Source organism: Echinops telfairi, unplaced genomic scaffold, assembly GCF_000313985.2.
Source record: "Echinops telfairi isolate 266 unplaced genomic scaffold, ASM31398v2 ScPeMD7_7410;HRSCAF=8448, whole genome shotgun sequence".
Classification (NCBI taxonomy): Eukaryota; Metazoa; Chordata; class Mammalia; order Afrosoricida; family Tenrecidae; genus Echinops; species Echinops telfairi.
This window is the reverse complement of record NW_022111310.1, coordinates 2,518,485-2,543,213: the sequence shown is the minus strand read 5'-3', so window position 1 is coordinate 2,543,213 and position 24,729 is coordinate 2,518,485. Positions and strand designations below refer to the sequence as shown.

The following is a 24,729-nucleotide window of genomic DNA, read 5'->3' as shown; positions in this document are numbered from 1 at the left end:
ATGCTAACAACTTGTTATTATGAGACAAGTGGTAGCGGATTTTTCATCTCTAGCTAAAGAGTTTCTCACATACTGGCTAGATAATGGGGTGTGTTCCCCAGCTCGACTCCCCGAAATATGTATATGTTAGGCTTAGGACACTGCTTGCAACTAATGGTAAATGATTGTCAAGTTATCTCCCTGAAGACGCCAGCCATCCAGAGCAAGCAGACACCATTGTTTCTCCCACAATAGGCAGGCTCACTCCCTGCTGTTAGGGACAGTGGATGGCTTCCCCTGAACGCTTAGGCTAAATAAAGTCTCCAGCTCTGGGGCCATCAAGGTTAGGCCGCCATCATGAATCAAGGATCCGCCCATCTTGTCACCTGTGAATCCCTCCCCTTCCTATTGCATGTATACCCCTAGATTGTCCCCCTCCCATTACTGTATTACCTATAGTACAACCCTTTCCTGTGACACATGTCTTCACCTGTAATTAGGGGGCTTGCACATCCCCAAAAGATATATAAGCCTTGGTTAGCAAAAATCTCGCTCGCTCTCTCCTGACCTGGTCTGTTGCTCATCCTTCCTTTTTCCTTTGTTATGACTGAGGATTCAAAGTAAGAGAGACTCTTGCAAGTGAAGTGCATTCAAGCTCTCCACGCAGGCGCTGTGCCAGTGAAGAGCAAGCCCAATCCGGGACCCACGGCACTCAGCCGTACAGACAGCAATGGTGCTCGGTGGAGCTTTAGAAACACTGCAGAAGAGTAGAGGAGACCACCTCTTTGTACCTTTCAGAGCCCTTTCCACCACCTTTTTTAAAATTTTATTTTATTTATTTACTCTTTTTTTTTTTTTACAGAGAAAATTAGTTTTTTATTCAAAAATTCACCCAAGCTTTGTTCTGTGCATTGATTATAATTCTCACAATGTAGTCAACCAAATTTAGAGCCCCAAACTCCATGTCCCACTTTATTCACAGTTCTTTTTTTTTTTTTCCTTTTTCTTTTTTAACATTTTATTAGGGGCTCACACAACTGTTATCCCAATCCATACACACATCAATTGTGTAAAGCGCATTTGTACATCGTTTCTCAAAACATTTTCTCTCCATTTAAGCCCCCGACATTAGGTCCACCACCTTTTTAGACACAATCTCTGCTTTCTCCTGATGCTCATTTGAAAACCACTGTACACTGGGGGTAAAAGGGCCCAGTTTTCTCCCTGACTTGAAACCTTGAGGTCAGTTTTTTTTAGCAATCCATCTGGCCCTGCTTTGTGTTGTCCTTCTTCCTAGATCGATGCAATGGGGGTGGAGCTGTGGGTTAGATTTTGGGTTGCTAATGGTGAGGTCAGTGGTTCAAATTCACCTGCCACCCCATGGAAGAAAGCTGAGGCTGTCTGCTCTCACAAAGATTTGCAGTCTTGAAAATTCTGTCGGAGCGCTGTGAGTTGGAACACACCTGGTGGTGGGTATGCTGTTCAATGAGGGAGAGGCCCAGAACTCGCTGATTCTCGTTCAGGCAAATGAGTGGCTGGGAATCACTACGCCGATGATGACCTGTCTCAGTCACTTAGGGTGTTTTCATTTAAGCCAGGTACGTGGGTTCCAATCCCAGAGAGGTTACATCTTATGACTTACATATAATAAGATTATTCCAGACTTGGACAGCACTCGGTTGGGATGCTTTCTCAATGTACACTTACCCTTTATATAAAACATATGAGTTTCTGTGGATTTGTTTCCCTAGTTTACCCAGACTAACACAAACTCCTCATCCACAGCACCGACCTTTCCACAAATTGAGTGGATCACTTTCAGTCACACCACCATCTAGTGGCAAGTGAGTGCAGGTATTTCTGTATCAGTTTTACAACATACGTAAAAAATTTTTAAAAAGAAAAATCCTAATTGCCTACTTAATGTGACTCACAGAGGCTCCAGAGGACAGAGTAGAACTACTTCTTAGGGTTTCTGAGGCTGTAGATCTTGATGAAAGTAGATGGCTTGGGCTTTCTCCCATGGAGCGTCTGGCGAGCACGTGTGTATACCAGTGTTGACCACACAGAGCCCTGGTGGTGTAAAGGTGTAGTGGTCAAGCACCAGTTGTCTACCCAGGTGCTGCTGCTTCTACTGAAAACAGAGACTAGTAGCTTTTTCCAAATCGCCAATTGAAAATACCTCCCTGAGGACATATATGTATAGTTTTGATCAAATTTAAAAGTCCCTTCCCCCTCTACACTCTTGATCCCTATTGCAGCTTTCATTTCTACTTCTTCCTAACTAGAAATGACAAGCAGGCTTAGGAACAGCTTCTCATGGTAAGCTTTTAAATCTGTAGGTTTGCATACTTAGGAAAATTTCCTATTGTAGGTGTGATAGTCTGGGTAGACTAGAGAAAAAAATTCATAGACACATATATATGTGAGAGTTTTATATCAGAGAGTAATAATTATTAAAATAGCCCAGTCCAGATCAAGTTCATAGTCTATTATTAGCCCTTATGTCTGATACCAATCTATAAATTCCTCTTCAGACTCATGCAACACATGCACTGACACCAAATGCAGGAAGATCACAGGCCAGTGGGTGGCAGTGGAAGCATCTCAGCGCTGGCAGGGGTCTCCGTATGGCTCCTTCAGCGCCAGGGTTCTAGTGTAGCTCCATGTGTCTTCTCAACAGGAATGTCTACCAGGGAGTGTCTCTGTATCCCCCCTCCAGTGAGCTCTTTATCTCTGTAGTGCCTCCAAATGAGGTCATCAAGTGCAACCTGATTGACAGGTTAAACTCCATCCCTTCACTCTTAATCCTCTCAAATGACACCAGATTATGTAACTGCCACAATAGGCAATAAAAAAATTCCCTTAAAAGTTTCTCCCTTTCTGTACCAACAGGGTATGTAGAGAAAACTGATGTAGGTTAGACTGGCATTGGTCAGTTGGTAAAGGATGAACTACCAATACAGGGAAATTGGCCATCCATGGGACTCAGGAAGAGAGGTTAATTGCCCTCAATTTTCCAGGAATGCCCAGCAGCAACAGTCATCCCTCCCATTGACCTGGTAGGCACATTGATTCATGATTTCATTTTCATGAGACATGGAGCGCACACAGCAAAGTCTTTGGGGTTAAAAAATCAGAGCTGCCAGTAGAAAGAAAATGTTTTGAGAATGATGATCCAACAGATGTACAAATGTGCTTAACAATGGATGGAGTATGGATTGTGATAAGAGTTGTACAAGCCCCCAATAAAATGATTTTTAAAAATCTGAGCTGAAATAAGGTTTATTGGAGGTTCTTTTTATATTTTATAAAACACTTTATTATGGAAGACTTAGGACATGCAAGGAAGTGCAAAGAAAATAATGATCTGTATTTCCACCAGCAGAAGAGAATGTTTAATATTCTTAATATACATTTGTTGTTGTTTTTCCTACATGGCTCCTTCATATTGCCGTTAAGTAACATCCAGTGGGTTCAGACTGATAGCGACGGACACAACAGAAGGACATATTGCCTGTCATGGGGTGCTCTCACAATTGTTGCTGTTTGAAGCCATCGTGGCAGCCACTGGCCAGTGCATTTCACTGAAGGCCTTACTTGTTCTCACTGGCCCTCTCATTACTACCAAAATGTACTAGACACACACATCATTAAAAATAATCAGCGATATCTTGGCTGTCACACTTATTTTGTCCCAAATTTGTGTGTGAGCACTGAAAAGTTTTGAGAAATGAATTTTTTCCCCCATAAGGAATAATGGAAAACCAAGAAATGGTCTGAGGCCTAAAAATTACACTTATAAATTCATTCTTCCAGGACTTTAACACAAAGCAGCAGCCGTAGGTTGTGGAAAGACCCCCTAAAACATACAATTAATACAGCACATTAAATATGAAAGCATAATACAGTAAATGATTTTAAAAAAACTGCACAGGTACTTTAACCTTGACTTGGAGAGAAATTAGAGGTGGAGGAGAAGCGCTATATTTTGGAAAGACAGTCTCCTTCCATCACGACTGCTGGCAGTACACCTTGGGGTCTCTTTTCTGCTGGTCTTTTTTCACCTTTTCTCACTAAAAGGTGGTCTCCTGACTCCCGCGCCTGCCTTCTTTACAAAGTGTTCCTAAAATGAGAGGCCGCATTTTCATTGACCAGGTTCACAATTGTGTCTATCGTTGCCTTCTCTGGGCGATGTTTTGCCCAGAAAATGTCTATTTCCATCCACTTAGCATTTATTTAATTAATGAACTAGGAGCATCCTCCCGCCTGCACCAGGGCTATTTCCCCAGCTGCGGTCTGCTGCTGCCTCTGTGTCAGAAGCTCCCGGGCTGCAGTGGCGAGCTCCGCTCTGCGCCCCTGTACCACTCCTCCACCTGGGGCACTACACCCTCGGCTGCCCACGCCGATGTCCATCCAGCCACGGAATGGACAGTGGAAGGGCCCTCGCCCCTCCCCCGCGCCTGCCTCTCCACAGCGTGTCCGCCTGTTTTTCAAACAGGACAAGCTGGCTTGGACCACTTGGAGCTCCTGGGCATTCGCCCCTGCAACATTTATCATTAAATCAACACGGAGGCTCTGTAGCCATGTAGTAGACCTCGGACATGCTTATCCCCATCGAGTTGTTTCTGATTTCTCCAAATCAACGGACTTTTCGACCTCTTCGGTGGTCTGGGTCCCTCGTTTTGTGGCGACTGATTTTGTACCTTTTGCTACACTCGCTGCTTTCATCACATCCCCCCTCCCCGCCCGGGTGTGGAGCTCGCGGACACCAGCGCGGCGCTCGGCCGGCCGGAGGCGCAGCACCTGTGCCGGCTTTCCCGCAGTCAGTCCTGGTGGCGCGTGGCGCGGTTCCGGGCCCCGAGCAGGTGTCGTCCGGACCGTGCCGCTCCAGGAGGGGAAAGCCCCACGAGCGCTCGCCGAGGCCGGTGGTCCGCCGCAGCAGCCCCCGGGACACCCCGCGCGGCTCCCCGAGCACCTTCGCCCCGAGGAAGGGGCTGCAAACAGCTGATACCGAGGGCTCCGGGAGAAAGAAATGCTTTGAGAAAGGATGATGGCAACGTAGGTTCAACTGTGCTCGACACAACGGCTGGACGGACGGATGGCGAGAAGAGCTGTAAGAGCCCCCAATAAAATGGTTAAAAAAAAAAGAAGGAAAAGAAAGAACCCTCGCCCCGCCCGGGGTCCACCTCCGTGCGCGCGCACGCTGCAGGGCGCCACCAGCCACGCCCCCTGCTCCCGTGGGCGTGTCCAACCCAGGGCCGCGCCGCCCCGCCGGCGACTACTGCGCATGCGCCGGGCTCGGCGCGCCAAGGCGGAAGGAGACGGTGGGGCGTCATGCGCGGCTCGGTGGAGGCAGGGCCTCGGGCCACAGCGGCTCAGTGCGGGTGTGTCCAGCCGGCTCTGGAGACAGGTAACCGCTCGGAGGCCGGCGGGACCGACCTCCCAGGGAGCTGAGCTCAGATACTCGACTTCAGGGCCAAGAGAGAAACCTTGAATTGACGTGCGCTCCTCTGCCTCCTACCGAGGAGACAGGTCACGTGCTCCTGCTGCCACGTGATATGCTGGACGTCAGTGCGATGACGCATTCCAGGACTTTCCCCCCCCCCCTCCCCCCCTTTTCTGGTAGCAACTGTAGCTTCGTGGGAATGCGTTGGGCTGCTAATCGTAAGGTCAGCGGTTTGAAATCACCAGCTGCACTGCGGGAGCAAGATGAGGCTTTCTACTCCCGGGATTTACTTGGGATTTACAGCCCCCTGTTGAGAGCACTGCCCTCCCAGAGCAATGTCCCAAGAGAGGGATGTCCTGGGCTGTAGGAAATACGGGAGAAATTTGAAGGTGGAAATAATTTTAAGTCAGGTTTGCAAAGGTGAGTGTAAGGAACCCTGGTAGCAAGTGGTCAAGGATTCTGCTGGTAACCAAAGGGTGAGTTGTTCAAAACTCAGGTTTTTGGTCTAAATGAAGCTAAATTCTTAGTGTCTGCTCTAAATATTTTAATTTGGGTTCAGTATCTTAGAAGTGTAGTTTCTAGCGTAAAGATATGAACACTTTGTTTAGGGGACGCGTCATTTTGACACATTTCAATTTTCTTAGCGAAAATGACAAACCATTTACATTTACCTCCTCCCATTTATGCTGACTTTTATCCATTTAATGCGACACATATACATCCAAATGAATTTTCTTTAAGCCTCTTTAATCTCTGTAGTGTACTTACCTCCACGGTTACGTATCAATTTGAGTGAATGTAAACTGACAATCCAAATAAATCAGTTTCATTCATGAAAGCATTACTTACATAATAAATATAAATGTAGTCAAAAAGTTCTTCAAAAGTAAACATTAAATGTAAAGACAAACAGTCCATACTGACTGACCCAATTGACTCATAGTGACCTCATAGGACAGAATGGATCTGCTCCCTAGGGTTTCTGAGATTGTAAATCTATCTATCTAAATCATTTTATTGTGGGGCTCTTAAAACTCATAACAATCCATACATCAATTGTATCAAGCACACTTTTACATATGTTGCCATCATCATTTTCAAAACATTTTCTTTCCACTTGAGCCCTTGGTATCAGCTCCTCTTTTTTTCCCTCCCTCCTCCCCCCTCCCACCCTCATGAACCCATGATAAATGATAAATTAATATTATTCTCACACCATCCTCTGTCTCCCTTCACCCACATTTCTGTTGTTTGTCCCCCTTGGGGCGGGAACGGGTTTACATCGATTATTGTGATTGGTTTCCCCTCCCCTTCCCCTCATTTTATAATTACTTCCATTATTGTTCCTGAGGGGTTTATATGTCCTGGATTCTCTGTCGAGAGCTCTTGTCTGTACCAGTGTACATGCTATGGTCATGATAGTGGGGGGAGGAAGCATTTAAAGGGTCATGATAGTGGGGGGAGGAAGCATTAAACTGGGGTCATGATAGTGGGGGGAGGAACCATGAAAGAACTAGAGGAATGTTGTGTGTTTCCTCAGTGCTATACTGCACCCTGGCTGGCTGGTCCCTTCCTTGTGATCCTTCTGTGAGGGGATGTCCAGTTGTCTGTCTACAGATGGGCTTTGGGTCTCCATTCTTAACCCCCGTGTTTGCATAAAATGGTTGTTTTTTGGGGCCTTCTGATGTCTGATACCTGATACCTGATCCCATGGATACCTCATGATCACAAGGGTTGGTGTGTTTTTTCCATGTGGATTTTATTGCTTCCTTGCTAGATGGCCACTTGTTTAACTTCAAAACTTTAAGACCCCAGACGCTGTATCTTCTAATAGCAGGGCACCATCAGCTTTCTTCACCACATTTGCTTATGCACCCATTTTGACTTCAGTGATCGTATTGGGAAGGTGAGCATCACTAAATGCCAGGTTATTAGAACAAAGTGTTCTTGAGTTGAGGGAGGACTTGGGTAGAGGCCCAATGTCTGCCTGCTTACCTTGATACTTAACATATAAATATATGTACATAGACATATGTCCCTATCAGTATTATATTAATATATTTGCATGCCTATACTTATACCTCTATAAATGTCTTTTTTTTAAAATCATCTTATTGGGGACTCTTACAGCTCATCACAATCTATACATCCACCCATTGTGTCAAGCACATTTGTACATATATTGCCATCATCATATTCAAAACATTTTCTTTCTACTTGAGCCCTTGGTATCAGCTCATATAAATAAATGTCTTTTGCCTCCTAATTCTTTCCTCTATTTCCTTGTACTTTACTCCTGTTCCACTCTCATAGTCGACCTTCATTCGGCTCAGTATTTCCTTTCGGCTACATTGCACTTGATCAAACCCCATCAGACATTCTATGCCCTCCTCACCATCGATTTTGGATCTCCTGTTGTTCCCTTGTCCCTGGGTTGTTGGGAGCCCCCTCCCTGGAGACTGTAAATCTTGAAGAGAGCAGACTGCCTCATCTTTCTCCCACGCAGCAGTTGGCATGTTTGAATTACCAACCTTGTAGTTAGCAGCTGACGGCTTAACTCTCTCTGTCACTAGGATACCTTTTGTAGTCACTGAGTTTTAAATGCCCCCTCTTTTAAAGAAAGAGTCTAAAATGCCCTCTTTCATTCTTTATTTTCTTTCTCTGGTACTCTTTCCAAGAGATCACCTCAAGGGACATGAGTGGAGCTCTGCGCTGATGATGGTACTTACATGCGTTCCTGAGTATTATTAAAGTGTTTTTAATAGTTGCTCTGAACCCAGTAGAGATAAAGCTGTGACATCAATTCATTCAAGAAAACCATATCCTAGATGGGATGTTTTGAGTAGATCTTTTGACTGATAACTTTCTCCCCAATTTTCTTCTAGGGAATCTGTTGACTGAGCCAATTGGCTACTTAGAATCATGTTTTTCGGCCAAGAATGGTACACCAAGACAGCCATCCATTTGCAGTCTTTCTCGGGCTTGTCTGAGGATTAGAAAGAGCATCTTCAATAATCCGGAACATTCTTTGATGGGCCTAGAGCAGTTCTCGCATGTCTGGTAAGTTACAGTTAGCACCGAGTGGAGGTCAGCTGCAGGGAGCTGTGCAGGGAGCTGTATAGAACACCTGTGTCTCGCGGCATGACGTTCCTGCACTGCATGGATCCCTGACTTGTCAGCGGACTTGGACACCCTTCTGGAAGCTTGGGAACCACGGAGGTTCTGATTTTTGATGAGTGCTTTCTGTTGAGTCACCTTCTCATTGCTGTCCACGCGTCCCTTCCCTGTCCTCCAGACTGGGGGAGGCAGCAAATTGGGTCTAGGTTTGCAAAATGGGGACTATAAAGACCCTGGGATTTCCCCAAGAACTTTCTGAAGCCCTCTCAGGTGTGATCGCCTAACTCTTGCTCTCTCCTTACTCCACGCTGTTGCTGTTGCTGGTTTTCCAATAGGATTCTGTTTGTTTTCCACAAAAATGGTCATTTGAGCTGTAAGGCAAAAGTGCAGCCTCCTCGGCTGAATGGCGCAAAGACTGGAGTGTTCTCCACAAGGAGCCCTCACCGCCCCAATGCCATCGGACTCACCCTGGCCAAGCTGGACAGAGTAGAAGGTAACCGAGGCCCTGTCTCCTTCCAGCGTGCTTTCCCGACCCAGGAGTCCTGTCACGCACACCCCTGACTCCCAGCCAGGCTAGTGTCAGGGGGCCTAGCCCCCAAGGCCCACTGGGTACCGAAGGAAACAACACAGTGGAAGAGGCGGCGAGCATCGAAACCATTTGAGAATGCCCTCCTGGGCCACTCAGATGATGCCGTCTGTGTATCAGGAGCTATGATTTTAGAACACCCGTAAGGCTCCTTTCAAGTCATTAAATTAGCAAACAGAATGATCTTAAAAGCAGCAAGAGTTTAAAATCGAAGGCGTAGTAGCGTGCTGACCCCACCGGGTGCTCAAGGGGTCTGCTCAGTGTGTAGGGACCGAGCCTCTTCACCGAGCGCCGCCCCCCCCCAATCCATCCATTCATGCAGACCGCACGCGGGTGGGAGTTTGACAGGTAAAGGGGAGGCTGCTTACCAGGCGAGGGACGGGCTTGTGCCTGGCGGGAAGAGCACTGTGAGCGAGCCTGGTGAGACGGAAGCCAATGGTGGTGGGAACAGGACATTCACTGTTTGTGCCACTCACAACATGAATATTCATAGTGCCCCCTGCGCGCCCCCCCCCCCCGTGTTCTAGGCGGAGCCGTGTACCTCTCAGGGGTTGACATGGTCCATGGCACGCCCGTCCTGGACATAAAGCCCTACATCGCCGACTACGACTCTCCACAGAGTGTGATGGTGCCTCCGGCAGATGCGGATTCTCAAGACGACAAACATGAACCCACACTCGAGTCTGCTGACCAGCACCAGTGCCCAGGGAGCCTTGGTCCCCAGCCCGAGCTTGCCACCAAGGAGGGGCTGAAATGCCCAGGCAATAGAACTTCAGAAGAATATACCTCGGAGCATGTCGACGCAGCAACAAGCGGAAACGTGCCCAAGCCTGGGGAGAGAGCAGCAACTGTGGGTTTAGGACCCAAAAGCTGTCCAAGGTCGAGGGGGCCAGAGGCGCACCCCGGTTCTGGCCCCCTGGAGGCAAGCCTTTCTGAGGAAGGGACAGGCAAGGGTCCAAGCAGAGGGCAAGAGGCAGCAGGCTCTCTGGGAAGCCAGGTGGACTCGCAGCCGGGACCTCCTCCCTCCCTTTCCAGGGCTGCGCCTGAAGCCCCCCACAGCGTGGTTCCCACCTGGGTGAGAGAGGCGCCGGTGACCACCTTAGAAGTTCGCTTCACGCCTCATGCCGAGCTGGACCTCAGGCACCTCAGCTCAGGTGAGCCAAGTGCACTCCGTTTCCATTTTTGAGCAAAGGGTGAGCTTTACGAATTGGGGCCACAGCGGGTGCCCGGGGGACGGCCACGGGCAGCAGGAGAATGAAGTGCTCTGTGCAGCCCCATCCTGATGGCTGAGCCTGGCTGCCACAGCTACACGTCGGGCTGCTGGCCACACGGGCAGTATTTCGAAACCACCAGACACAGTATTCTACTTACGTTTGGAGCGATCGCCTCGGAACAGCTCTACCCTGTCCTTCAGGGTCTCTGAGCAGAATTAACTTGACGGCAGTGAGAGAGAGTGCGTGTCACCTAATGGGTTTCATTGAGTACTTGTCTGTTCAGCACAGTTAGTCCCAGACGCTCAGTGGAGTGTCTGTGTTGTGCTGAGAATGACGGTGGGTTCAAGAGGTGGCCTGTGATTTAGAACTTATTTACCTGCTCAGTGGCTCCTGGGTGTTTCAGACAGGTAACCTTCAGAAGCCAAATTCCACTTGTTGTGTACACCCCAGGCCTGCTTCCGTTTTTTCCAGTCAGCTGAGATATTTGCAGCAGGGGCAGGCGGTGCCTGAAACATCTTGGATTCATTACGTTTGATTTTGAATTAACTTCAGTGGTTGCAAGTTCAGAAACCTTTTACAGTTGCCAATTTTTTCAACCTCCACATGCAGTTACACCACCCACAGTTTATGAAGCTTGCCCTGTACTATCTATCTAGAGCAGGGGTCGTCATACTTTTTAAACGGGGTCAGTTCACTGTCCCTCAGACCCGTTGGAGGGGCAGACTATAGTTAAAAAAAAAAAAAAACTATGAACAAATTCCTATGCACACTGCACATATCTTATTTTGAAGTAAGAAAACAAAGGGGGCAAAAACATCTTAGGTCGTATGGCTGGAGCTGAGGGCAGAGGGTCTCTGGGGAAGTGGGGGATGAAGTCACGTAGGGTCTTATAGGCTATTATAAACCCAAACCAAAACTCCCTGCCACCCAGGCGATGACGACCCTGTAAGCTGCTCTGGTGAGTTGATGAGACTAGAACCCTGCACAGCAGCAGATGGCGCCTCCTTTCCCAAGGAGCAGGCGATGGCTCCTTCTGGTGGTTTCAAACTGCAGACCTTGTGGATCGCAGCCCAACTCCTCTTCCTGGCGCCACAGGACTCTTGTCTCCACATGCCCTTTGCAGCCGCTGACCTCGCAGCCCAGCATGTCACCTTTATGCCACCCCGACTCCTGGGCCATGAGAAGGACCTGCCCGTTTACCTAGAGAGGGGGTCAAGTAGAGCAACTTGATGCCAGTACCCCTGGCGAGTTCCCTGCCCAGCGTGGGCCACGGGTGACTTCTGGGAAGGACTAACCCTGTCCCTTTTAAATGGTGGCTGAGGGACCAGCCAGGTTCTGCCCTTAAGTCCGAACCTGTGGGATTTTGGAGCCTTGAGGGCGCGCGTGCTTCTCGTTCCAGATGCTGGTCACCCTGCGTTTCAGTATTTTCAGTCAGCGGAGGAAGCCCGGCGTGCCATGGTGGCTGTGCTGTCGGCCGACCCCCGGTCTGTGTACCGTCGGAAGCTCTGCCAGGACCGCCTCTTCTACTTTACCGTGGACACCGCGCACGTCACCTGCTGGTTTGGCGATGGCTTTGCGGAAGTCCTGAGGATCCGGCATGCTGCTGGGCCTGTTCACAAGCCTGACCCTGACCCTGCAGAGGCCCCGGGGTCGCTGGGGTCCTCTGGAGGCCCCGCTGCAGGGTCCCGGTGATCGTGGGCCCACAGGGTGTTTGGATGTCTGTGCAGGCTGGTCATGCGTCTTCTCTGCAGCAGCGCTCGTCTCACTGGGCTGATGTGGGCTGTGAAAGCGTTTCAGTTGAAAACGTGCTTTAATAAACTTAACAGAGAGCCGTCTTGAAGAGTCAACTGCCTTACGCTTTCTGGCCTGCTGGGATCAAGACTTGCCGGGGAGGGGGGGGGGCGGGGGGCTGGGACTTGATGCGATTGGGCAGAGAGGCCATGACAGCAGGCATCTCCCCGTAACACCCCACAGTGGCTCTCACTGCTGGAAAAGCCTGGCACCCCTTGCGTTCCGAGTCACAGTGACTTCTGAAATTCCCCAATCAGAGCCAGGTGGTTTTAGCAGGCTCAGAGACTGTGGCATGCATATTTAATCTGTGTGTAAAAATAGATCCATAAGGACAAGACTCACTAAAATCCTTTGAATGTCCTTGTGTCAGGAAAGAGTCCTCCAGAAAGTAATGGCTGGTTCCCATCTTATTCACTGTTTATTGAGCGCCTGCTCTGGACTAGGCTCTGGTGATAAGCCAGAGGGACGAGGTGCAATTCCGGTTGCAAGTCATGGTGGAGGAAATCACGAGCTAAGCCGGGTTTGTAAGATATGGTGCATCCCCATCACGTCTGTACAAGGTTCCCGTCTGTGCACCAAAGGACGCCACTGGAAGAATATATCGCCTATAGGCGATTTTAATGATGCGATCCCAGATAACGGAATCAGACACCTGTCAGCAGGATGGGGGCATCCCTAATCACAGCTGTACATCTTCAGAGCTGATGGGTGCGGCCTGCAGGTGCTTGGGGGGGCGCTCTGAACGAAGTGGGTTTGGAGTTGTCCCGGAGGTTACCTGTAGTTTCTTGGGGAAACTCCTTTAATTTGATTTAAACAGGCAGAAAAACAAGACTTATTTCGAAATGATTGCAGACTCTTCAGTTGTAGAGCAGCAGCAGCCCCACAAGCCTCCCTGTCTCCTCGTCCCCACCTCTCCCCCAAGAGCTCAGACAAACGTAGGATGGTCATTGAAACCAGGACTTTGACAGGGCACAAGCTACCCTGTAGTCGGAATGATCGTTTGGTTTTGCCTCGTAGAAACATTTTGAAACTGATTCCGGGCAACCTTTGAAGTGCAAAATGCCGTTTTTAGCGGGAGTGGGAAGTAACTGGAAACGATACTCACACGCCTTGGAGCGTGAGGGCCATTCCTTGTTTGGGGAGTTGAGCATAAAAAAGGATGGTGGAAAAAAAAAAAAAAGGATGGTGGAGATCCTGCATCTCAGACTTCTGCCAGCTCGTGAGCATTTTGTGCAGTGGCCCAGGACTTAGCCGGCCAGGCTTCATGGAAATGCCCGCAGTGGTGAGGTTTGCAGCCTGCCCTCTGCAGCTCCTTCTGTAGGGATAGTGCCCCTGTGGAAAATGCTCTTTTCCCCCAGAGAGCTCACCCCCACCCCACCCCTGGGACCACACAGAGCCAGACTCCACCTCCGAGTGTCAGACACTCCCTGGCCGGGCTCCCACCCCTCGACCGCCTCTGGTTGAGCACCCCCATTTTCTTAGACTCCCATAACACTCTGAAGCCCCACTACCCCAGTTCTTGTGAGGCCCAGTGTGACCCATTGCCTCTTGTGAGGATGTTCCAGCCTCTAGTTCATGAGCTTCCGTCTCACAGAAAGATAAGTAGTTTCAAGCAGGTCACACCCTTTCATCTTGTAAACGGCGGAAGATGCAGGAATAAAAACAGCACTTTGATTTTTGAGCTTTTACTCTCTGGTGCCTCCAGGGGGAGCCCTTGGCTTCTGATTCTCCGCCCTTGGTGTCCTCTCAAGGGCAGTGAGGTTTTTGTTTTCTGTTTGGTGAGTTTGGAGGAAACCTCCAGGAGTTGAATTGTTTAGGTAATTTTGCCTTTAGATCCACCTTCTCCAGCTTTCAGGAATAGTAACTTGCACCAGCAGTGCTGATGCTTGTCAATCACACCCAGGCCTTTCACTTTACATGACGCCGAGTTTAACCAGCGGGATCCGTCATTCCAGCTTGTGGCCCCTGCGCACAGCCAGGTGCTTACTAGCCAAGCCCATCAACGTGTGTAGAAAGGATTACTGTTTTCAGGTGTTGTGCCCTGGTGGCATTGGGCTGTGATCCACAAGGTAGACAGTTCAAAACCACCAGCAGCTCTGCAGGAGAAAGACGGGGCTCTCTGCTCCTATAAACACAGTCTTGGAAACTCACAGGGGCAGTTGCACTCTGAGTCACTATGAGTCAGTATCGACTTGATGGCAGTGAGTTTTTTTATTAGAGGGAAGAGATGGGGACAGATTGACTCGCGTGTATGACATGGTCCTCAAGAAGGCAGATGAGGATGCAGTGAAAATTTGTCTCTGTTCTGGGGCTTTTGTGTGTGGCTGGCACTCAGTTGGGTGTTTTCCTGTACCGATCGGAGGTTAAGTATGTAGTCAGTTCACACAGCCCATCAGCCACATAAAAAGGATCTCAACCCACCCAGTGTGACCACCTGCTGGTCTTACCTGCTGGTCTTCTGCCTCCCTGGTGCAGGTGTGGCTACTTGGTTAGTCAAGGCTGGTTTCATGGAAAGACTGCTTAAGATTACCCCAAACCCAGTGTCCAAAGTTGATTCAACTCCTGTCAATCCCATACAGGGTGTATGAATGACTACAAACCTGTACAGGGTTAGACAGACTCTTCATTCTCTCAGAGAGCAGCTGGCAGGCTTGAGCTGAAAACCTGTGGTCTGTCGTCCAATGCTTGTCCCACAAAGCCACCAGGGCGCCTCAGGCACAGTGTAAGCCCATTGCCACTGAGGGGATTCCACCTTCTAGCAACCCTATGGGGCTGAGTGGAACTGCCCTTTTGGGTTTACAAGGCTGCAAATCTTCATGAGAGCAGACAGCCTCATTTTTCTCCTGCAGAGAGGCTAGTAGGTTCGAACCACTAACCTTGCAGCCAGCAGCTCGGTGTGTAATCAGTCCCACTACGCCACCAACACAGAACCACACTCACTGACATGGAGTGGCTGTAGGGGCAGGGGAGAACTTCCCCCAGGGAGTAGCTGGTGTTTTCAAACTGCTCAGCGTGTGCTCAGCTACCCAACCTGTGCCCCATGATGCCACCAGGACCCCTCACTCTTTATGCTTAAGGACAGAACACGTTAGCAGCCATCTGTTCAGGGCACCCTAACAACAAGGGCGAGAAAGAGGCAGAAAACAGCCTTTCCCACCAGATCTGCAGGGAGCTTCGTGGGAAGCAGGGAGGGAGGTGTGGGGGCTGCTGGGTTTCTCTGCTTCTGCTCTCCCCTGTGCTAGCTGTGTCAGCGTGGGCAAGTCACTGCACCCAGATCCCTGACCTCAGGGAGTCGTTGCAAGGATAATGCTTGGGAAAGTGTTCTGCGAACCCTTACATGACCTGTAAACTCAGGCAATATTTTTTATTGTGCCTGTCATTACGGTACTCTTTGCCACTCTGCTCTGGTTACTGGGCTGGACAAGCAGATGACAGTGGAAACCTAGTTTCTGTTGAGTTGATTCCTCTCCTGGAAGCTTCAGGTGACAGAAACTGACCCACCAAGATAAAAATACTATCTGCTCCGGGGGGTGGGGGGGCCGGGGCTAGGGGGTGGGATGGGAGGATGAGGGGGAGATATTTGCCGACTTCTGATTTACAGCATTATTTTTCTGTGAAGATGTTTTGAGTTCCAGAAAGCTGACTTAGGCAAATTAAACTTTGGGATACCATATGCTTCCAAGTCAGGGACTTTCTAGTTTTGGAAATGATTTTATCATAAAGCCATATGAGAAAAATGTAAAACAGGCCCTGAGCAGTAAGCATCATACTATCCTATCCATATGGGTAAGGAGGCATGCGCCGCACATCACAGGGTCAGCAGTTCAAACCCACCAGGAGCTATGAGGGGTAAAGAGGAGGCTGCTTCTGCTCCTATAAAGATTTGTAGCCTCAGAAGCCCAAAGGGGCAGTTGTACTCTGTATGAGTTGCAATTGCCTTCATGGCAGTGAATTTTTGGTTCATTCCTCCGTGTCGTACAAGGTTACAAAAATCCACCTTTATACCTATGCAGATAATCTTGTTTGTAGGATAACACCAGCTACAACAATTACTGACAGTCACCTCTGGGAGCTCTGGGGGGGAAGGGAGCTTCTCACTTTATTTTTTTTCATTTTGCTATGTTTATTTATTTTTCTTCTCATCACCCTGCACCTGACTTCTACATGGGACTGTAGGAGGATAAAATGTCTACAACTCAGACTGGAATGGGCCTGATATGTTAGTGCCATTCAACACATGAGTTAGGTGCACTTATTTAGCTAAATAGACACCGTGCTGGCAGACCTCGGAGAGACTGTGATTGGCCCCAGCCCTGTGAAGAAGCCAGTATTGAAAGAAAGCCAGCACGCGGCTTGTTGGTTGGTTTCTAGGGAGCAAGTGAACCCTCAGACGCTTATTTGTTCCTCCAAACAAACAGCCTCAAACTCAATAGTTTCTGTCTCACAGCGACCCTGCAGGTCAGGGTAGACCTGTCATGTGGGTTTCCAAGGCTGTAACTCTATGGGAGCAGAGAGCCTCATCTTTCTCCCTTGGATCAGCTGGTGGTTTTGAACTGCCAATCTTGCAGTTTAAATCACTCAACCTGCTACCACTACGCCGCCAGGGCTCCTTTTGTTTCCTAGTGCCTATAAAAGTTGTGTTCACACGGCAGTCTATGCAGTGTGCAGTAGTATTACGGAAAAGTGTGAACTCTTGTGGGAATTCCCAAAATGTGACACTGAGCTGTGACGTGGTGAGCACCTGTGGACACACATGCTCTGCCCAGGGTGGCCACGGATGTTCAGTCCGTGAAAAAGGTGAATCCTGTGAAGTGCAGTAAAGCAACCGCCGTGACATTAGGTAAGCTTGTCTAATCCCCCCCCTCCACACACACAGCCCCCCAAACCAAATCCATGCCATCGAGTCAGTTCTGACTCATGGGGACCCTAGATGGTGTTTCTGAAACGGTGAATCCTTAGGGAAGCGGACAGCCTCACCTTTGCCCCTGCCATTCCCCATCACCACCTGAAAACGCCTGGTAAAAGTGACTGGAGACCCGTTTACTTTCTCTGGGGAGCTCACGTGTGGATCTCAACACCCAGCAGGTCACCCAGCACTGTGGCGCTGGGCAGGACGACAGAGGATAAGCTGGCTGAGCCTGAGCACCTTTGTCTCCGAGGCTGCCCTGTCATTTCCTGTCCTCCCAGAGACAGGACTTTGGATCAGGCATTGTGCCCCCAGGCACGAGTCAGGCGCCCGTCCAGATGGGACGGTGTGTCGGCAGAAGGCTGGGCCTCCAGAGAGCTCCTGAGCCGGGTACTCACCCAACCTGTGCAGTCTGTCCGATCTGGACTGAGGATGGGTCTCTGCTTGCAGGAGCCAATCACTCGTCAGCTCCACCCGCTAATTCTGTGTCTACTTGCATGCAGGGCGCTTACAGGCGCTGAGAGTGGTGGGATTGCTCTCCTGGCCTGCACCCCCACCACTGGCCCTTGCCCATTGTCAAGAGGAACTCAGAGCACTGATCCCTTGAGGGAGCAGGGCAGGGGAGGAGCCGGAGAAAGGCCATGCCCACTGGGTCTGGGGCTGTGTGGGAGGAGTGCAGGATGGGAAGAGGAGAAAGTGGAAGGGCGGGGGCTCAGGCTTTGCTTGGGTTTGGGCAGCAGTCAGGATGGGAGAGACAGGCCTGAGACCTAGAGGGGTGAGGAGGTGCTTCGCAGGGCCTCAGGATAGGAAACAAGGCAGAACCACTTGGCCCGTGCTGGCCGAGGGCGTGCGCAGCAGAACTCTGCTCCTGAGTTTTTGTTCTTATTAATTGTGAAAATTTACATAAGAAGACATCCGCCATCTCAACAATTCCTGCCTGTGCCATCCAGTGCCATTCGTCGCCAGCTCCTGGATGCGCAGCCATCCTTCCCAGTCTTTCCAGCACCATTCCACACACTGCCATCCAGTCAGTGCTGACCCACAGCATCCCCGGTGGGCTTCCCAGACTGCAACCGTTACTGGAGTAGAAAGCCCAGTCTTTCTCCCGAAGAGCTGCTGGTGGTTTCGAACTGCCAGCCATGAGGATCGCAGTCCAACTCAGAACCGCTGCACCACCACCATGAACAGAAACTTAATTCCACCAAGGGTGGGGCAGGGCGGAATTCCCTTGTCCCTCCTTCATAGGGCTTCAATGGATGGATTTTTGGAGTTAGGTGCCTCTGGGTAGACGTGTTTCTAACTAGAAGCTGAAAACTTGTCACTTCAGGGGCTCCAAGCAAGACTGGGACCCCTCCTGGTGGAGCTGGAGAATCTTTTCTCTGGATTTTTTGCCCGACTTCACATCTTTGCCAAGGTAAAGAGGCACATGGAAAGGCACTTCGGCATAGTATGAACCCCGGTAAGGTACGGCATGAAGAGGCGAAGAGGGTAACGAGTGACACGCATGCTGTGGTTTGCGAAGCTGTGTCCCCACGATCCACAGGGTCAGACGGAGGAAGAGCCTGGCCATCAGGGAGTGGCTCTTCTACCACCATGTGAACAAGCCTGTTAGCCTGCTGGCTGGTGAGCGGTACTGGGCTGATACCGACCCAGTGCCCGAACAGGGAAGCCCAGCCGTCCTGCTTCACCCAGCTCTAATGGAGCTTGCCTCGACCAGGAAAACTACCCTTACAACCCACAGGCCCACAAGGGGCGGGGAGGCGTTTATCATGTTAGACCACTAAAGACGAGGATGTTTTCTTTAAAGCAAAAGCTAGATGGTGCCTGGTTATCAAAAGATAAAGCATCTGGGGTCTTAAAGGCTTGAAGAGAAACAAGCGGCCATCTAGCTGAGAAGCAACAAAGCCCACATGGAAGAAGCACACCAGCTGTGGGATCATGAGGTGTTAATAGGATCAGGTCTCAGGCAGCAAAGACCCAGAACAAAAAATCATATCACTGTGAATGAGGGGGAGTGCAGAGTGGAGACCCAAAGCCCATCTGTAGGCAACTGGACATCCCCTCACAGAAGGGTTGCAGGGAGGAGATGAGCCAGTCAGGGTGCAGTGTAGCAATGATGAAACATACAACTTTCCTCTAGTTTTTTAATGCTTCCACCCCCCCACCCCGCCCACTATCATGACCCCAATTCTACCTTACAAATCCATCTAGACCAGAGGATGTACACTGGTACAGATCACAGCTGGAAACATAAGGAATCCAGGACAGATGACCCCCTAAGGACTGATATTGAAAATAGCCATACCAGGAGGGGAAAGGGAAGGTGGAGGGAGAAAGGGGGAACTGATCACAATGATTTATCTATAACCCTCTCCCAGGGGGATGGACAACAGAAAAGTGAGTGAAGGGAAACGTCGGTCAGTGTAAGACATGAAAAAAAAAAAAGATAAATTATCAAGGGTTCGTGAGGAAGAGAGGGTGGGGAAGGGAGGGGTAAAAAGGGCTCAAGAAGAAACAAAATGTTTTGAAAATGATGATGGCAACAAATGTACAAATGTGCTTGACACAATGGATGGATGTATGGATTGTGATAAGAATTATACAAACCCCCAATAAAATGATTTTTAAAAATAGCTAGCTGGTCTACCTGATGACTACATTCTCAAGAGGAGTATTGGAACAGTAGACCTTATCTAACAGTATGACATCCTTAAATGATGAGGGCGGGGTTTGGGTGATGAAAGAGTAATGATAAATAATAGCTAGCAAGCACTTGGGCGGCAAGTAAGGAGCTCAGAATTTGACATACACCATCTCATATCATTCTCACGGCAAACGCAGGGAGAAATAGATTCCTGTGGGCTCCACCATACAGCTGAGTAAACTGAGGACACCCGAGTCCTTGTGCAGGATCCCATGCTCTGGAAAGGGACCCCGTGGAACTGGGAAACCAACCGTTTTAACCACTAACTTCAGGGTTTCTAGCCTCAAAAATGCCCCGCCCAAAGCCCCAAACTCACTGCCACCAAGTGGATGCTGACTCATAGGGATTTGATAGGACAGGGTAGAGCTGCCCTGTGAGTTTCTGAGACTGTAACTCTGTGTCACTGTCCCTAGGAGCAGCTGGTGGTTTCAAACTGCTGAGTGTGGGGTTAACAGCCCAACTCGTAACCACCACACCACCAGGACTCCACTAAGAGAATCTACTAAGCTCACTGCCCTGAATACAAAGGAAGAGACAGAGAGGGGACTGAAGCTGAGCCCACCGCCTCTTCCTCTCAGATCCCACCTCTGACTTCCAGATAAGCATAGAGTGAACTCACGCATTGGTTCTGCTGTGTGCCGAAACGCCAACAGGGGGCAGCAGACGAGCAACTTCAGCTTAACTTAAGTAGTGGACATAGGACAGCCCAAAGTGGAAATCAGTGAAACAGACGACAAAAAGAGGGAGAAAATCAACAAAATCAAGCCGGATAAGCTTGTAGCCAAACTCAGCAGGAAAAGTAAGACGATACGAAGTACCGATATCACGAACACGTAGCATCACTAGAGATAGTAAAAGGAATTTTTTTTGCAGTATCATTATTTGAGATTTTGTTTTTATTTTATTTTTTGTATATTTTTAAATCATTTTATTGGGGACTCATACCACTCTTCTCACCATCCATCCATTGTGTCAAGCACATTTGTACATTTGTTGCCATCATCATTTTCAAAACACTTTTTCTTCTTGAGCCCTTGGAATTAGCTTCTTATTTCCCCCCCTCCCTCCCTCATGAACCCCTGAGAATTTATAAATTATTGTTATTTTTTTATATCTCACACTGACTGATGTCTCCCTTCACCCACTTTTCTGTTTTCCATCCCCCTGGGAGAGGGTTCTGGATAAATCATTGTGATTGGTTCCCTCTTTCTACCCCACCTTCCCCTTCCTCTCCTGGTATGACTACTCTAGATATTGGTTCTAAGGGGGTTATCTGACCTGGATTCCCTGTGTTTCCAGCTCTTACCTGTACCAGTGTATATCCTCTGGTCTAGTCGGATTTGTAAGGTAGAATTGAGATCATGATAGTGGGGGGAGGAAGCATTAAAGAACTAGAGGAAAGTTGTATGTTTCATCGGTGCTATACTGCACCCTGACTGGCTCATCTCTTCCTGTGACCCTTCTGTAAGGAGATGTCCAATTTCCTAAAGATGGGCTTTGGGTCTCCACTCCACACTCCCCCTCATTCACAACAGTATGATTTTTTTGTTCTTTGATGCCTGATACCGGATCCTATAGACACCTCGTGATCACACAGGCTGGTGTGCTTCTTCCATGTAGGCTTTGTTGTTTCTGAGTTAGATGGCCACTTGATTACCTTCAAGCCTTTAAGACCCCAGATGCTACATCTTTTGATAGCTGGGCACCATCAGCTTCCTTCACCACATTTGCTTATGCACCCCCTTTGTCTTTGGTGATCATGTCGGGAAGGTGAGCATCATGGAATGCCAGTTTAATAGAACAAAGTATTCTTGCATTGAGGAAGTACTTGAGTAGAGGCCCAATGTCCATCTGCTACCTTAATACTAAACCTATAAATATATGCACATAGATGTATTTCCCCATCATATATATATATTTATATATGTACATGCCTGTATTTAGACCTCTAGAAATGCCCTTTGCTGCCTAGTTCCTCTATTTCCTTTTACTTTCCTCTTGTCCCACTATCATGCTCAGCCTTCATTTGGGTTTCAGTAATTCCTCTCGGTTACATTGCTCTTTATCAAGCCCTACCCGGCATCCTATACCCTCCTCACCATCAATTTGAGATCCCTTATTGTTCCCTTGTCCCTGGGTTTGTTAACTCCCAACTAAAAGGAATTTTGACAACAAGTTTAAGGCACAAAATTAATCAGAGGAAAAATTGGCAATATGTGTCTTTCACAGAATTTGTTCATGTTGTTTGAGTTGGTGAATTTTTTTGCCATAAACTTGTTGGTGATACATGTCTTTCAAAGCATTCATTGAGTAGAAAAAAAGACACACATTTAACTTGAACAAGTGTAATTCTGTGTCTATTTTTTTAAATTGCGATTAAAAACTTCCCACAAGAAAAACTTCAGGCTCAGAGGATTTTACTGATGAATTCTGTCAAATACTTAAAGAAAAAAATTACCAATTTTATATAATCTCTTCCAAAATATGGACAGAAAAGGAATACATCCCAAATCCTTCTGTAAGTCCACCATTACCCTGATAACCCCAAACCAGGCAAAAACATTACAAGAAAAGAAAACTACAGGCTCATATCTGTCATGAACACAGGTACAAAACAAATTCTGAACAAAACAAACATGGGATTGGTGTAATCTTCAGAAATCAAGCAACAAAGGCATTCGATGAAATTCAACACCCTCACTCATAAAAACTCAGCAAAATAGAAAGAGAAGGAAAATGTCTCAACGTAATTAAGACATACAAGCAAGGCCACGGCCAACATTACATTCCTTGGAGAAAATCTGAAAGCCTTTCTTTGAGACCAGACTGAGACAAGGACGCCCATTATCCCAACTCTCATTCAACATTGGACTGGAGGGAAAGGAAAGGTATCCTCGTCAGAATGAAATAAATTAAACTACCTCGATTTGCAGACGGCGCACACGATCCTATCTATAGAAGCAGTGTGGGTTCCACTCAATGTAAAGCGAATGAAAGTCCTCACAACTGGGCCAGTGGACAGCATCATGATAACAGAAACGACTGAAGCTGTCAAGGATTTCATTTTGCTTGGGTTCAAAGTCAGTGCTCATGGAAGCGGTCAAATGAGCATTGCATTGGGCAAATCAGCTCTACACGACCTCTTTCAAGCGCTGAAGAACAGCAATGCTACTTTGGAGACTAAGGTGCACCTGACCCAAGGCATAGGGTTTTCAGTTGCCTCATCTGCATGTGAAAGTGGGACAATGGAGAAGGAGACCCCCAAAAACTCCATGCATTAGAATTCTGGTGTTGGTGAAGAATATTGAAAATACCACAGACTGCAAAAAGAACAAACAAATCTGTTTTGAAAGAAGAACAGCCAGAATGCTCCTTAGAAGCTACGATGATGAGACTTTGTCTCATGTGCTTTGGACATGTCATCAGGAGACACCAGTCGCTGGAAAGGACATCATGTTTGGTAAAGTAGAAGGGCAATGAAAAAGAGGAAGACACTGATTTTATTTTTTTTATTTTTTGACTCTGATTTTAAAAACTTAAAAAAAAATAATGACTAGAAAATAAATGACTAAATCTAATAAAAGGCAGCTACAATACACTTAACGGTGAAAGACTGAATGCTTTCTCTCCTAAGATCGGTACCAAGACAAGGAGGGTCATTCTCGTCATTTCTGTTCAGTATCTTACTGGAAATGTCTGCCAATGGAATAAAGGGGCGTTGTTGTTGTTAGGGGCTGCCAAGGGTTCCAGATCATAGCGCCTCTATTCGTTACGGGATGCAGCTGCCTGGTCCGCACCGTTCTCTTCACTGTTGTCTGTCTGAGCCCGTGTTGCAGCCATGTGTCCATCCATCTCATCGAGGGCCTTCCTCTGTTTTTTTGCTGCTCCTGCACCTGACCAAGCGTAACGTCCTTCTTCAGGACTGGTCTCTCCTGGCAACATGTCCCAAGGACGTGAGGCAAAGCCTGCCTTCCTGGCTTCTGAAGACCATTCTGGTTGTCCGTCTCCCAAGACAGACTGTCCTTCCAGGAGGCCATATGGCTTTTCCATATTCCTCACCAGCACTGCCATTCAAATGCACCGGTTCTTCTTCCATCTTCCTGGTTCAATGACCGGCTTCCACATGCTGATGAGGCAACTGAAAAGACCACGGCCTGGGTCAGGCGCACCTTCGTCCCCAAAGGGACACCCTTGCTCTTCAACACCTGAAAGAGACCTTGTGCGGCAGATTTGTCCAGTGCAGTGTATCTTGACTTTTGCTTCCATGAGCATTGACTGTGGATCCAAGCAAGATGAAATCCTGGACAATGTTGGTCTTTTCTCTCGCATCATGTTGTCTGTTGGACCAGTTGTAAGGGTAAAGGCTGCAATCCTTGACCTTCGTCAGCAAGTGCTCCTCACTTTCAGCAAGCCAAGGTCGTCGTGGTGTCCTCTGCCCACTAAAAGTTGTTAATCAGCCCTCTTCCAGGCCTGATGCCAAGTTCCTTGTCATAAAGTCCATCCTGTCTGACTCTCTGCTCAGCATGCAGATTGAATAAGTATGGTGAGAAGATAAGTCACAAAGCAAGGGGGAAAGGCTTGCAGATTGAAAAGGGAGAAACACAATGGTCCTTAGTTACAGATGATACGATTATCAATGTAGAAAATCCTAAAGAATCAGCAGAAAGCCCTCTAGATTTAACAAGTGAATTTGGAAAGGTCACAGAATATAAGGTCAAAAAGAAAAAGTTAAGTTTATGTCCCTATATCAGCAATGGATCACTGGAAATTTAAATAAAAATAGATAACTTGCCTGCCTCCTCTCTTATTCATGTCCATCCACCCATCTCTCTGGAGAATTTGAACTTGAGAGAGTGTGAGCTCAGGGATCAAGTGGGGTGAAATGTAGGCATGTACTGAGAGTAAGTCTGCACATGGAGCAACAGAGGCTGTCTCTCGCTCCTCGGCAGCAACTGTTGCTGCCTCTGCAGCCAGGCATTTCGC

The 24,729-nt window shown here is 48.3% G+C and overlaps 2 protein-coding genes across 2 annotated transcripts in view; one reads left to right on the top strand and one right to left on the bottom strand.

Moving 5' to 3' along the window:
- Window positions 1-24,729, bottom strand: part of ANP32B (acidic nuclear phosphoprotein 32 family member B) — a 275,087-nt gene that overhangs the window by 76,787 nt on the left and 173,571 nt on the right. The gene's annotated exons all lie outside the window — the stretch shown is intronic.
- Window positions 5,317-12,180, top strand: TRMO (tRNA methyltransferase O). The gene is made up of 5 exons (XM_004711082.2): window positions 5,317-5,392; window positions 8,314-8,488; window positions 8,881-9,038; window positions 9,659-10,285; window positions 11,745-12,180. Exons 1-5 carry the CDS (start codon window positions 5,317-5,319, stop codon window positions 12,035-12,037), a joined length of 1,329 nt encoding a protein of 442 aa, XP_004711139.1. The 3' UTR covers window positions 12,038-12,180.